The sequence below is a fragment of the Dermacentor albipictus genome, chromosome 1 (genome assembly GCF_038994185.2).
Source record: "Dermacentor albipictus isolate Rhodes 1998 colony chromosome 1, USDA_Dalb.pri_finalv2, whole genome shotgun sequence".
NCBI lineage: Eukaryota > Metazoa > Arthropoda > Arachnida > Ixodida > Ixodidae > Dermacentor > Dermacentor albipictus.
In genome coordinates, this window is record NC_091821.1 from 433,714,636 (window position 1) to 433,728,704 (window position 14,069).

Consider the following 14,069-nt stretch of genomic DNA (forward strand, 5'->3'; position numbering starts at 1 on the left):
GCATATGTATGAAGTAAAAATAAAATAAAATATATGTAAAATAAATAATTCAGAAAGACAAAACAAACAACGAAGTTATGTGTTTGTGCCTTTATTCAACGAATATAGCACAACCACCATATAGAACTTAATACAGCTGTTGCACAATGCAGCTTCACTGGTCTTCCATCTTCATATAATGGAAGGGCTCCAAATTTTTTCGAGAGGCCTGCGCTGCGCGCTGAGATATGGTAGACACTAATGCCAACCGCGTTAAAGCGCTTGCGTCGTGGTCAATTTAACGACAAGTTAAATCTTTTTAGGTTATTCATACCGCGAGTGTGTGTATGTGTTTCTTTTTTTTTTCGTTTGCATTGAGTGTATACCACAATTCGTCCTCTTCAGGTGGATTCCCTAACAGGCACACATTAGTAAAAGCACAAATAGCATTGTGCAAATAGATAAGAAAAAGAACACTAATTACGTTTCTAGCTATTCGCTTTACAAAACATGATGAAATTACGAAACAAAAGCATAGCATTCGCGAAGTCACGCCTGCTTACGGGAATCCAGCTCCAGTTTCGATGTGCGCTCTAAATATGTGTTACGAAATTAGCTAGTTTCCCCAAAGGCCGCCAAACTCTTCTTTGGGCTTTGGCCCACTCACGAGCAGTCGACAATGACAAATTCACGATATACTGATTCTCTAAGAATCTGCGTATTTCCATTCACCGAGCTATACCGATGTCCGTCGCCTAGCTTACACGGTATAACTACAGAACGAGTAATCTATCTTAGCCGAGCAGCCGCGACAAATATACGTGTACAGCGAACGGCGAACTCACCCTTATGTCATTATTCGGGGTAGCCTCCGTGCAGTGTTTCACTTGTTCCAGGATCTTGGCTGGCTGTGTCGAAATAGAGGAATGATAAGGGAAGTAAGCGCAGCAAGTCTGAAAGACCGAGACTCACGGCAAGGTACACACACATGTACGCACATCGTATAAAACTACAATTAAGCAATGGTGCGCCACATGGTACCCGCACACCGTGCCAGCGCGGTGCTTCGCAGGCATCGAGGCGTTACGTCCAACAAACATCTCCTCGAACTGGGGATGACTAATTGTTTTGGGGAACTACACGCGGCTCACCTTAACAATCAATTCTGGCGGTTGAGCAAAACACCAGCGGGAAGCTGCCTCTTGTCCCGCTTGCACATCCGACATATAACCCACACGGAACCCACAGTCTCCCTGCCACACGCTTGGCGTCTCACCTTACAGGCACACCCTCTCCCTAATAACGTGACAAGAGATACTCACGAGCGCCGCCGCCAAGCGCGCGCTACAAGGATCACCCTGAACATATGTAGATCGCCCGGGAGTATTCTATACGGACACTGCCGGCCCTCACCACGGGGGTTGGTTTACGGCGGCACTCGTCTATCAAAACACACCCGTTAATGGCGTCATCTTCCGGGTCCCCAATATTACTCACGCTGTGCAGGTGGCTATCGCGCTTGCTGCCGCAGATCCAGCGTCTCGAGTCATCATTACTTATTCGAGGGGTGCTTGCTGCAATATAGAACAAGGCCAAACCCCATATCGTGCCTTCCAAATACTTAAAAAATGTGAAAACCAGGGATTCCAACCTCGGCGCTCCATCATTTGGGTGGGCTCCAGCTCATCAGGGAATAGAGGGGAACGAAATAGCCGACGTTACAGCCCGCACGCGTTATTTCCGGGCGTCGCCTCTATCTCCCGTCGACGAGGCCCCTGAATTCAAGCCGGCAATCACCTTTAAAGAAATCACACAGCTGTATCAGCCTAATCACGGCCGATGCTTCCCCCCTTGCAAAGGCCTCAAAAAGACGGGGGCGCGCTGGCTTCTCCGTCTCTACACAAATACAGTACTGTGCCCGGCGGTGCTGAAACACTTCAACCCGGCATTTTCGGGCGAGTGCCCGCTCTGTGGGGAGGTGTTTGCGGACACATACCACGTGGTGTGGGCATGCCCGTCCAACCCTGCTTTCCTCGCAAACCCCCGCCCTACCCGAGAGGACTGAGAGGCCGCCCTGCTCGGCTGCTCAACCCTCCAGGACCAACCTGCCCTGGTGGCCCGAGCCGAAGCCGCTGCAGAAGCTACGGGGGTCCCGGACTAGGGACCCCCCTCCCCCTTTAGACTTGGTAAGGGTTGGGCGCTTAGGGCTCAGCTGACACCTCTCCTATAAGTAGCAGAAGTTTATCACCATTACCACCTGTCACAGAGTGCATGCCCGCGCCCCTCTCAAGATGGCCGCCATTGCCACAGCAGAAGCAACGCCGCTTGCACGGCGATGGGGAAGAGAGCTTCCCATTGTCCCGAGCTCGCACGACCTGTTTGGTCACGTGTGTCGCCTCAGCGCGGCGGAGGGACGAGGCGGCTCGGCGAGCAGCAGAGCGGCTTGGAAGACGGAGCAGGTTGGTCGGGCACCGGGGGACAGCTGAAGATGTGGTCGGCAGCTTGAGATCTCCAGGCCGAAGTCTTCGCCGGTCAAGCGACAGACAGTGCAAGTTCGTCAGGATCTTCGGCAGCGAGGTTGCAGCAGCCCGACGCTCTTCAGATCGGGACCTCGGCAAGCACGCCCCAGATAAGCCTCGTGTTCAAGCCCGCTCTCAGAACTTTCCGCCGGACTCTCTTTTCTAAACGCGTTTAATCTTTCATTTGTTTATCCATCGCGTGTTAATTTTTGTATGTTCTGTTAGTGTAGTGTTTGCCGTATTTATTGTCTCGTATATTTTTCATTTGTGTCGCGTGTTTTATTTGTTATTTCGCGAGTGTTAATGGTTCCCACGTTGTGGGCTTAGTGTCGCGCGAGTGGCGTCAGGGCGTGTGTTGTGTGACCCGCACGCCTTCCGTGAGCTAGGACCCACTACTGGAAGTTTGCATGTTTTTTTTACCATTATGTCTCGTGCATGATTTTATCTTATTAAATTGAATGTGTATGTTTTACGTCGCCTCCCGTCTCATGCCTCTGGTTCACGGTCGATCAGGCGTGGACCTTATCGCCGGTCAGCAGTCGAACCCTCACTAAACGCACGCGGGGTGGGTTTGTTGTCGCCCCATCCCCTCCGGTTCGGAGAGTGCGAATTACCCCACCATCAATCTTTGACACCACCTTACGCGCGATTTTATCAACATGCACCTACCGTTGATCACGTTTGTTACCTCACACTGTCGAGAAATGGAAGGTTCGACCAACATTATACGGTGCCGTAGCATCGGTTTTCGCGCACTGCAGTAGGGCTTGTGAGACCGGGTAGTTGCTGGTTCATGTGTGTAAAGATCGCAAAACCAGACAACGGGCGTCAGAAGAAAAAAAGGAGGGTACTGGGGGGTCCTTTTTTTCTTCTGACGCCCGTCGTCTGGTTTTGCGATGTTTACAAACATGAACCACCAACTACCCGGTCTCACAAGCCCTACTGCAGCGCGCGAATATATATATATATATATATATATATATATATATATATATATATATATATATACGTAATTATCAGCCAGGAGAGGACTCGCCGCTCGTCCAAATCCCCCCAGTACCCTTTTTTTCTTCTGGCGCCCATTGTCTGGTTTTGCGATGTCCTCCCCTGGCCGATAATCATATATATATATATATATATATATATATATATATATATATATATATACTGTGACGCATGAAGAAAACGAAGACCAGTGAACGTGCTTGCGGTCCCGAGTGGAGGAAGGAAGAAGAGGACGACGCTCAGTTGAAAAACCAGCTGACCGCTCTTGCGCTCACCTTCGCGACTTAAAAGTAAACGGTCCCCTTCATCCGTAGTAAGGGTTACAAACGGTCTTCTTCGCGCGCAACAAAGTGGTGGAGGTGCGGGGTACCGCTCACAACAACGGAACCGTCATTGCCGCAGCTTCGTCGAAGCCGTCGACTTGCCGGCCTCCCGCCATCAGCCGTGACCATCTTCGACATGCCAGAAGAAGAAGCCACTCCGAGGGCAGCGCCTAGCAGTCCACTGCCAAACTACCGAGTTCCACCCACCTTCGGAGGCAAAGCGGGGGAAGATGCCGACGAGTGGCTCGTCCACTACAAACGAGTGAGCAAATCCAACGGGTGGGATCCAACCGCTCAGCTCACCAATGTGGTGTTCTCCCTGACCGATGCCGCCCTCGTGTGGTATGAGAACCACGAGGACGCGCTTACGACGTGGGACCATTTTGTTGACGAGTTAAAGGCGTGTTTTGGGGACTCAGTCGCCAAAAAGAAGCGTGCGGAGCAGACACTGTCGCAACGGGCGCAGCTACCAGGTGAGACATGCACAACATACATCGAAGAAGTGTTAAAGCTGTGCAAGGTGGTCAATGCTCGCATGTCGGAAGAAGATAAAGTTGGACATTTGCTGAAAGGAGTGGCTGAGGATGTCTACAATTTTTTAATTGGAAAGGAGAGCCTCAGTTCTGTGTCCGACGTCATTCGGCACTGCAGAACTTTTGAAACGCTCAAGATGCGTCGGATTGCGCCAAAGTTTGGTCGATTGGCAAACGTTACGACGGTTGCCAGTGTGGACACGAGTCCTTGCCTCGACCTTCCTTCGACCATCCGACAGATTGTCCGCGAGGAACTTTCCCGCCGCGAAGGGTTGTTGCATTCAACTGTTGACCACCATGGCATGTACACGTCGCGAGAGGCTATGACGGCGCCACATTCGGCCCCTTGGCAACCGATGGTTACCGCAGCGGCCGTGGAGTACAGCGCAGCCCCACAGTCGAGGATGACAACACGCCCGCCGACTCCGCGCTATGACCAACGCACTCAGTGCACGCCTTCTCGACGCCCGATGTATCCTCGTGACACACGCCACGAACCAACCCACTACACGCGGGAAAATGATAATATCCGCTTCATCGACGAACGACCAAGGTTTCGACCTCTCCCGGTGTGTTATTCCTGTGGCGTCCCGGGTCATATATCGCGGTTTTGCAACCAGCGTATGACCACGTGGTATGGCCAGCCATCAGAGTTTTCTTGGCCCTCCGAACGGCCATACGGTGCCCCTTGGCCAGCTCACGTATCATCTGGCGACGAGCATTGGCCGAGCAGCTCCCGGAATCGCTCCCCAGCATCTGACAGAAGTTTGACACCCCCACCGCAACGTCGTGCTCCCCGTTCTCCCTCACCGCTGCGTCGCACCGCGTCCCCTTCGTCACCGGAAAACTAGCTAGCGCGGCCGATGGAGGTGAGGTCGCTGGAGACGTGCTGCTGACAGAAATACCTCGCTTGTTGATGCTGAAAAACAAAGTGCACGTGCTTGTAGATAATGTCCCTGTGATGGCTCTGGTGGACACAGGCGCAACAATTTCGGTCATGAGTGTCTCTTTTAAACACGTGTTAGGGCGAAAGGTTTTGTTTAGATGGGACGAAGATTCAAAGTTCTGTGGAGTGAGTGGTGAGCCGTTGCGACCTATTGGTGTGTATAATGCTGACGTATTTTTAGGAGGCCATGTTATTACGACAGAGTTTGTAATTATTCCTCGGTCGACTCATGATGTTATTCTCGGTATGGACTTCTCGCGGGAGTGTGGTGCTACTGTCGACTGCCGCACAGGAAAAGTATTCTTAAGTGGTAGGATTCCATCAGGACTCCTGGAGAACCCTGTAGATCGCGAAACTACACTGTGTGTTTGTGGTGATACGGTCATACCTGCATCATCTACCGTTTGCGTTCCCGTTGTCTGTTGCGGCGCCGATTCCGACTGCTTCGAAGCTACCGTAGAACCGATGCACTTTAACTGTATGAAGAAGAATGTGTTGGTGCCACATTGTGTGGTGTCGATCAAAGGCGGAGGCACTGGCTTATGGACCGTAAACTGTTCTAAGGAGCCCGTTATACTATCAGATGGCATGAAATTAGCCTTCGCCAGGGAACACGCGTCCTTATCAGTGGCTGAACTTACAGATGTGCCCGAAGAACCCGATGGCCACAGTTCGGAAACGGCCCTTTTGTCGATGGCAAATAAATCGCTCAGCACGAGTGAACGCCGAACGTTAGTGGGTGTGCTTTCGAAGCACGTTTCGGTATTCGACTTTGCGCAGAAGGACAATATACCTGCAACCCCTGCGTCTCGAACGCGCGATACCATCAACACGGGTTCGGCAAATCCGATTAGACAAAAGCCATATCGTGTTTCACCATCAGAGCGCCAGATTATCAACGAACAAGTGCACGAAATGATGAAAAAGGGAGTCGTACAAGAGTCAGCAAGTCCATGGGCAGCTCCAGTGATTCTTGTTAAAAAAAAAAGATGGATCTTGGAGATTTTGCGTCGACTATCGCCGTTTGAATGCTGTAACAAAAAAGGACGTGTACCCACTCCCACGTATTGATGACGCAATAGACTGCCTTCATTCCGCCTCTTACTTTTCCTCAGTAGATTTACGATCCGGCTATTGGCAAATTCCGATGCATCCTGACGACAAGGAGAAGACTGCCTTTGTAACCCCTGACGGGCTCTTCGAATTTAATGTGATGCCATTTGGATTGTGCAACGCTCCGGCAACTTTCGAGAGATTTATGGACACTGTATTGCGTGGCTTGAAGTGGAACATCTGCATGTGGACATCCGCCGTCGTCGAGGTAGCATGTGCTACCTCGACGACGTCGTCATCTTTGGCCACACCTTCAGCGAACACAACTCGCGTCTAGATATTGTCCTGAACTGCATCAGAAACGCTGGTCTAGTTTTAAACTCTAAGAAATGCCACTTCGGAGACCGCCAAACCCTTGTGCTTGGGCACCTCGTCGACAAGGATGGCATCCGCCCTGATCCCCAGAAAACAGCAGCCGTTGAAGCGTTCAGTGCTCCGCGCTGTGTCAAGGAGCTCCGTAGTTTTCTGGGGCTTTGTTCCTATTTCCGCCGATTTATTCCTAAATTCGCCGACGTTGCGTATCCGCTGATATGCCTGCTACGAAAGGACACCCCCTTTGAGTGGACTCCGGAGTGCGACTCTTCTTTTCTTCAGTTGAAGTTCCTGCTGACGTCACGACCGGTTCTTCAACACTTCAGTCCTTCAGCTCCGGCAGAACTCCATACGGATGCCTGTGGCATAGGTATTGGTGCCGTCCTAGTTCAACGCTACGGTGACCGCGAACACGTGATCGCATATGCAAGCCGCTCATTAAGTAGGCCCGAGCAGAATTACACTGTGACGGAACAAGAATGCCTCGCGGTAATATTTGCGGTTCAGCGGTTTCGTTCTTACCTGTATGGACGCCCCTTTACAGTGGTCACCGACCACCACTCATTGTGTTGGCTTGTGAATCTTCGTGACCCTTGTGGCCGCCTTGCGCGCTGGGCGCTCCGACTGCAAGAATACAGCTTCACCGTCTCTTATAAGAGTGGTCGACGACACGCTGATGCGGACTGTCTCTCGCGTATGCCACTTAGTACTACGGACTGTGACGCCGACGACTTCGATCACCTCGTGGCTTCTGTGTCGCCGCGTTTTCCAGACGTCGACTGCTGCAAAACCGAACAGCGAAAAGACGATAAATTAACACCGCTCTTCACCGCTACGACCGCCTCGACGACAGCAAACCATTTCTGTGTACGTGATGGACTCCTCTATAAAAAGAACTTTTCCAGCACTGGCGCACGTTTTCTCCTAGTGGTGCCGGAGAGCCTTCGCACAGCGATTCTGAATGCTATGCACGACGACCCTACGTCTGGCCATCTAGGTTCGGCGAGGACGCTCTACCGGATTCAGGAACGCTTTTATTGGCCTGGAATGCGACAATCTCTTGAGACGTATGTGGCCAGCTGCATGCAGTGTCAGCGCCACAAACGGCCATCTACTGCTCCAGCAGGTCTTCTGCAGCCGATCCCGCCTCCAAGCACGCCTTTCCAACAAGTGGGCATTGACTTCGTAGGCCCATTTCCAAAATCAGCCAAGGGAAACCGTTGGATAGTTGTTTGCGTCGATTACCTCACACGCTACTGCGAGACGGCGGCCGTGCCCTCCGCAACTGCCACTGACGTTTCAACATTCCTGCTGCAATATGTGATCCTGCGACATGGTCCGCCTCGCGTGATCATCAGCGACCGTGGACGACAATTCACAGCAGACGTCGTAGAGGAGCTGCTTCGTTTGTGTGATTCCCACTTGCATCACTCGACACCATACCATCCACAAACGAATGGGCTTACGGAGCGCACCAACCGAACAATTGTAAACATGCTATCTATGTACGTTTCATCCGACCACAAGAACTGGGATGACGTACTGCCTTTTATCACGTACGCGTTCAACACCGCCAAGCACGAGACCACCGGCTATAGCCCTTTCTTCCTGCTGTACGCACGGCCACCCCGGTACACAATCGACACTGTTTTCCTCTTCTGCAGTCACGAAAATCCCACTGTCGCCGAGACTCTCTGCCTCGCCGAAGAAGCTCGTCGTATTGCTCATTTGCGCACTTTGGCATCGCAGGACAGATCAAAAGCACGCTACGACATTCGCCACCGCCCGGTAACCTATCGCCCTGGTGATTTAGTCTGGCTGTGGACTCCAGTACGGAAACGCGGGTTATGCCAAAAGCTTTTGGCCTCCTACGATGGACCGTTTGTGATTATTAACAGACTCACGGAAGTCACGTATAACATAGCTCGCCTCATGGCGAGTGGTAGAAGAGCTGCCAAGACACAAGTGGTCCATGTCGCCCGCTTGAAATTGTTCACGTCAAGACACATGGATTGACTCGCCCGGCGGGCTTCGTCTGCGACGAGAGGAATGTTACGCAAGAAGAAAACGAAGACCAGTGAACGTGCTTGCGGTCCCGAGTGGAGGAAGGAAGAAGAGGACGACGCTCAGTTGAAAAACCAGCTGACCGCTCTTGCGCTCACCTTCGCGACTTAAAGTAAATGGTCCCCGTCATCTGTAAGGGTTACAAACGGTCTTCTTCATATTTGAAGAAGACCGTTTGAACAGTGCGTTAAATTCTGGACGAATTTAGCATGTCGTAACACGGAATCAGGCTATTATTGTGTCCACTGCAGGACGGAGGCCGCTCTCGGCGATCCTATATTACCCCTGACCTGCGCTAGCCGATTCCAAGTTGTCCCTGCAAATTTGCTCATTTCATCACGCCACCTAATTTGATATATATATATATATATATATATATATATATATATATATATATATATATATATATATATATATATATATAGCAGCAAGTACGAGCCTCCAGCGTCGCCTCCCACTCTAAACGGAGCCGACGCCGTAGGCTCGTAGCTAGTGCGTCGCGTAGGCGACGCTGTTAACTGTGAGTGAGTGAGTGAATAAACTTTTATTTGGTCCTGCAAAGCACGATAAAACGCGCACCCGGCTAATCCCAGCAGTACACTGTGTGGCTTTCCCAGCAAAACAACCAGACGAGGAACACTCACCAACGCGCTTTCCTCCGTTACCGCCAGCAGGCACAGGTAGGCGACGCCTGCGGAACCTAGCCAAGTGGGATCGTTTGGCTGGCTCATCAGTTTGTGTGTCCACTGCGACGTAAGTTCCGAAGTTAAATGTCGGTTTCATCTCGACCCACCCACGCACGCAGTTGTGTATACACACGCACGTAACTAGAACTGTTGGTGTTCTGCAAGGCGTTTTGATGCATAGCGAACATGTGTGTGTCCGAGTAGACGGCAAGACGCGGAGACGCACACCACGCGACAGCGGATTACAATGTTTCTGAGATCGTCCTGCTTTACTTCACGCTATTTCATGGTTTACTCGGTGGGAAACCGAACGAGCACACGCTTCAGACCCGGTGTGACGGAAGGGAGAAAAACAACCAACAAAATAAGGAGAGAGCACAGCGTTAATCATTGTATTATGCCCTTGAAAATCTGTATTTGTTGAGGCGAGAATATAAGTTGTTTGCTCCTTCACTGCGTAACCCAGTAGAGGAACGAAGCTATCTCCGGCACATTTGTCGGGGTACAAGCGAAGGATATATTATTCACGATTACGCAGACTTGTCATATACAGAATTTTGCGCTATCGTATATGTTGGGCTGCCCGGCGAGAAATTCGGCGTCGACTCCAGAGGCCGTGCGGACAACGGGCAGGCAAAAGAGCGAGGAAGGGAGTAGGGATAATGCCTATATATAAGCCGATTAGTTTTCTCGAATCGGTTAAATACGATTCACCGCGTTTGCAGAGACGCGTGTGCTACCAGATGCCGCGTCTCGGGGCATTTGTTACCGCAGTCCTTGATTATGCACGCATCAGTATTTGTTAAGGGTACTAAGTTTAGGTACAATCGCTTGCAGATCTCCGTACATGGAAGCACGCGAAAAAAGAGGGATGACCTGCTACGGTGCGCCTTGTCGCAACAAAAAATTAAGGAACCAGGGGTGGAATTCACTAAGCCGCGCCTGCCGCATGCACTTTCTTAGCCGAAAAATAATTACGCTGCGATAAGGGTGCAACTGAAGTGGCAGCTCGTTTATATATGAGAGTGATCTGCGCTATATGAGAGCTTATACTTATATGAGACATATATATGAGACTTATATGAGATCTATACGAGACCTATACGAGACTTATGAGATCGAGAAGGAAGCAACGCGCGGCCTAAACAACAAGAAAAGAAAGAAGCACGGTCAACTGTATTGTATTGTATTGGGTTTTATGGCGCATAAGCAACTTACGCTATCACGCGCCAAACACATGGTATAACTTATTTCAAAAATTGGGTATCCTTGGCGAGGTCCTTGTCCAGACAAGGACTCTGAGGAGCCCAACAAACCAATTGAAGACCTCAGCCTTCTCCTCAGGACTAAGAAAATGGGTGAGGTGCATCATAAGATGCGTGTAAAAACCGGGTAATAAATTTTACAATTAGTAGTTCTGTGATATATTATATTGCGTTTAGGATCGCTGCGTCTTTCAAAAAACTAAAAACAGATGAAGTTTCTACTAGTGGGTTATCTCCTAAAAGCAGACTGGGATGGAAGGGAATGCGTTCATTGTAAAATACAGTAAAATGTTTTTTCCTTAGCCATTCGAGTTGTGTGCACGAGAATAAAATGTGATTTACAGTGAGTTCAGCACGGTCAACTGATAGCACGCATGATCGCACAGCACGCGACTGTATTTGAAGCTGCATTCGCCCGGCCAAATCGCTGCAAGCCCAACTCTTCGACAGCATTCCTTTTCCGGGCGTCTGCTAAAGGGCAGTCGAGAGCAATCGCGCTCGCCCGTTGGCCGAATTGCCGTCAAAAGAATGGCAGTGGAAGTGTTCACCGTTCTCCTCGCATTTCTGAGAAAGAGAGAAGACTGGTAGACACACAGTCATATTTGGTGCAGAAATAGACACACAAGCGGAGCAATAGCTGACCAGGTCTGCCAGGCTAACCCCGCCGGTAGCAACATCACCACCGCCATACTACAAAGTGTCGTTATTTTGATGCTGATTAGGGAAAATGTATAATTAAACTGTATATTTAAAGAGTTCCTACAACCTCAAGGCAAAACTAGCAGCACTCGCATGTATATCGGGACGGCATGTGGTCGCGCTGCACACGGTAGCAGGTGCGGTTCTAATGCGGCGTCTAGGCTCAATATCCTCTCCACCACCGGTACCGTCTAAGGTGCGGGCGAAATGCGAAAACACCCGTGTACTTGGATTTAGGTGCGCGTTAAAGATCCCCGGGGGGTCAAAATTGCCGGATTTCTCCATTACGGCGCGCCTCATAATCAGAAAGTGGTTTCGGCACGTAAAACTCTATTATTTAATTAACGATCTCGTCGAGCAACAACCGACGACGAAAGGCGCGCTCCCTTCGCATATTATCCCTATCGAGGCGGAGAGCTATGAAAGCAGCCATGAAAGACATGCCGAAAGAAACCGTGGCTACCAACACTGCCAAACTCTTGAAAGAAAATTTGGCTGCGTGATATCCCTTCGTAATAAGTTTTGCTGCTTATCATACTTTGACGCTGTATCAGCGATGGCCGCTTTTCCATGCCTTCTCCTCAGCTGCCTGGCGCCAAGCAATCATGCCTGGCGCCAAGCAATCAGTTCGTTTTGAAGACTCAGGCGGTCGCATTCTGACAGAGGCGAAACGCACAAAGGCGCGACCGCTGCAATCTTGCAGCACCATAACAAATCATTGGTTGGTTACGTCAACGCGTGCAGCCCCTAACTAGGGTGTCCGTTACAGCCAAAATGGTACCTTACAGAACTCAACGCGAATCGGTCAACGTAACAATAATGACCAACGCCAACGTTTCCTTAAATTTACCAGCTTTTCCAGAACGCCCGTTCAAGTGCACGTCAGAATACGGTGCAGCAGCGCATGCAAAGCACACAACGGTTCTACATTCGAGATGGTTTCGCATCAAATCGGTTCGAATCGTCGATCTTGCTACACTGACGCACTTTGTCCGGATCGAGCCTCTGCACAAATAGTGTGAGGCCAAGGTTGGGTTGATTTTATCCAAGCGGCGACAGACGCCGTCTTGTAAGCATGCGAATGCAGCCTCACAGAAGCGAACTGCATCTCAAGAGGAACAGTGTGTTGAAATTTCGGACTAATTTAGCATGTTGTAAAACGTCATAAAGCCTTTTTTGTGTCCACTACAGGACTATGGCCTTTATCGGTGATACGATATTACCCCTGACCTGCGCTAGCCGATTCAAAGTTTTACCTGCAAATTTTCTAATTTCATCACCCCACCTAATTTTCTGCCGCCCTCGACTGCGCTTCCTTTCCATCAGCATCCGCTTTGTATGTCCAGTGGACCACCGATTATCTGCCCCACGAATCACATAGCTTGCTCAGCTCCACATTTTCCTCTTAATGTAACCTAGAACATCCGACTACACCCGTTTGCTCTCAGATTTAAGCCTAACATCTTTCCATCGCTCGTTGCGCGGTGCTTAATTTGTTATCCAGCTTCTTTGGGAACCTCCAAGTTTCTGCCTGATATGCTTCTACCAATTAACTCAATGTTTGCACGTTTTTGCTTTTCAATGACCGTGGTAAGCTCAACGTCATGATTTGGTAGTTCCTCCCATATGCGTTCCAACCTATTCTCGTCATGTAATTTTCTTATGACCAGGGCCCCCTGTAAGTAACAGACCTAGATAAACGTACTCTTTCGCACAGAGACTGAATGTTGATCATGAATTTCTGTGCGCTTTACAGGCTATAGCACATTGCCGTTCTTTCCTGCATATTAGCCTTGTACCCTACTCTTCGACATTCTCCGTCAAGGTCCTCAATCGTTTGTTGCAATTCATCCCCAGTGTTGCTCAACAGGATAATGTCATCTGAAAACCAAGGTTGTTGAGGTATTCGCAGTTGATCCTCCCTCCTAAGTCTTCATAGTCTAATAACATGAATATTTCTAAGCTTGCAGTGAATAGCACTGGATAGATTCTGTGTCTGCAAACACAGGTTGTTGAGATTTTCGCCGTTGATCCTCCCTCCTAAGCCTTCATAGCCTAATAGCTTGAATACTTCTTCTAAGCATGAATAGCATTGCACAGATTGTGTCTCCTTGCCTGACCTCTTTATAGAGAAGAATCTTTCCACTCTTCCAGTGGGGAATTGAAACTTGTGAAGCTGGAACTATCACTGAAGCAGAGTCGAAGCGAGTTTGAGGATTTGCGTATACTTGTGTTGTGGTTTAAGGTAAATATGGCAGTTCTTTTTTTTTCTTTATTGATTTATTTAAGACAATGAACCGATTGTCTTAGGGGACACGGCTAAATGCAAACATTTGCCTGAATAGGCCGTGCCACCTGTACATTGGCAGCAAAATGGCAGTGGCAGGCTTTAAGGAGGATTAAGGACAATTCACGTAAAAAGAAAGAAAAGAAAGGTTAAAGTTTGCACAGTTTTCTAAACGCTTGAAGCACAATAACAACAACAAAAAGAAAAACGTATGAAATGTTCCATACCTGTAGTTTAAAGGTTAAAGTTTATCCAGTTTTCTAAGAACAACAACAAGAAAAAAAAAAACATGTACGAAATTTTTTATACCTGCAGCTTAACATTTCTATTAGTCTTCG

General features: G+C 49.4%; 1 protein-coding gene across 2 annotated transcripts in view; it reads right to left on the reverse strand.

The window, feature by feature from the left end:
• Nucleotides 1-14,069, reverse strand: part of LOC135908338 (uncharacterized) — a 155,428-nt gene that overhangs the window by 85,794 nt on the left and 55,565 nt on the right. For both annotated transcript variants that reach the window (XM_065440102.2, XM_065440095.2), the window contains exons 9-10: nt 9,439-9,540; nt 825-887 (exon numbers count right to left, since the gene is read on the reverse strand). In XM_065440102.2, coding sequence (XP_065296174.1) covers nt 825-887; nt 9,439-9,540 — 165 coding nt within the window. The remainder of the gene's footprint in view (nt 1-824; nt 888-9,438; nt 9,541-14,069) is intronic.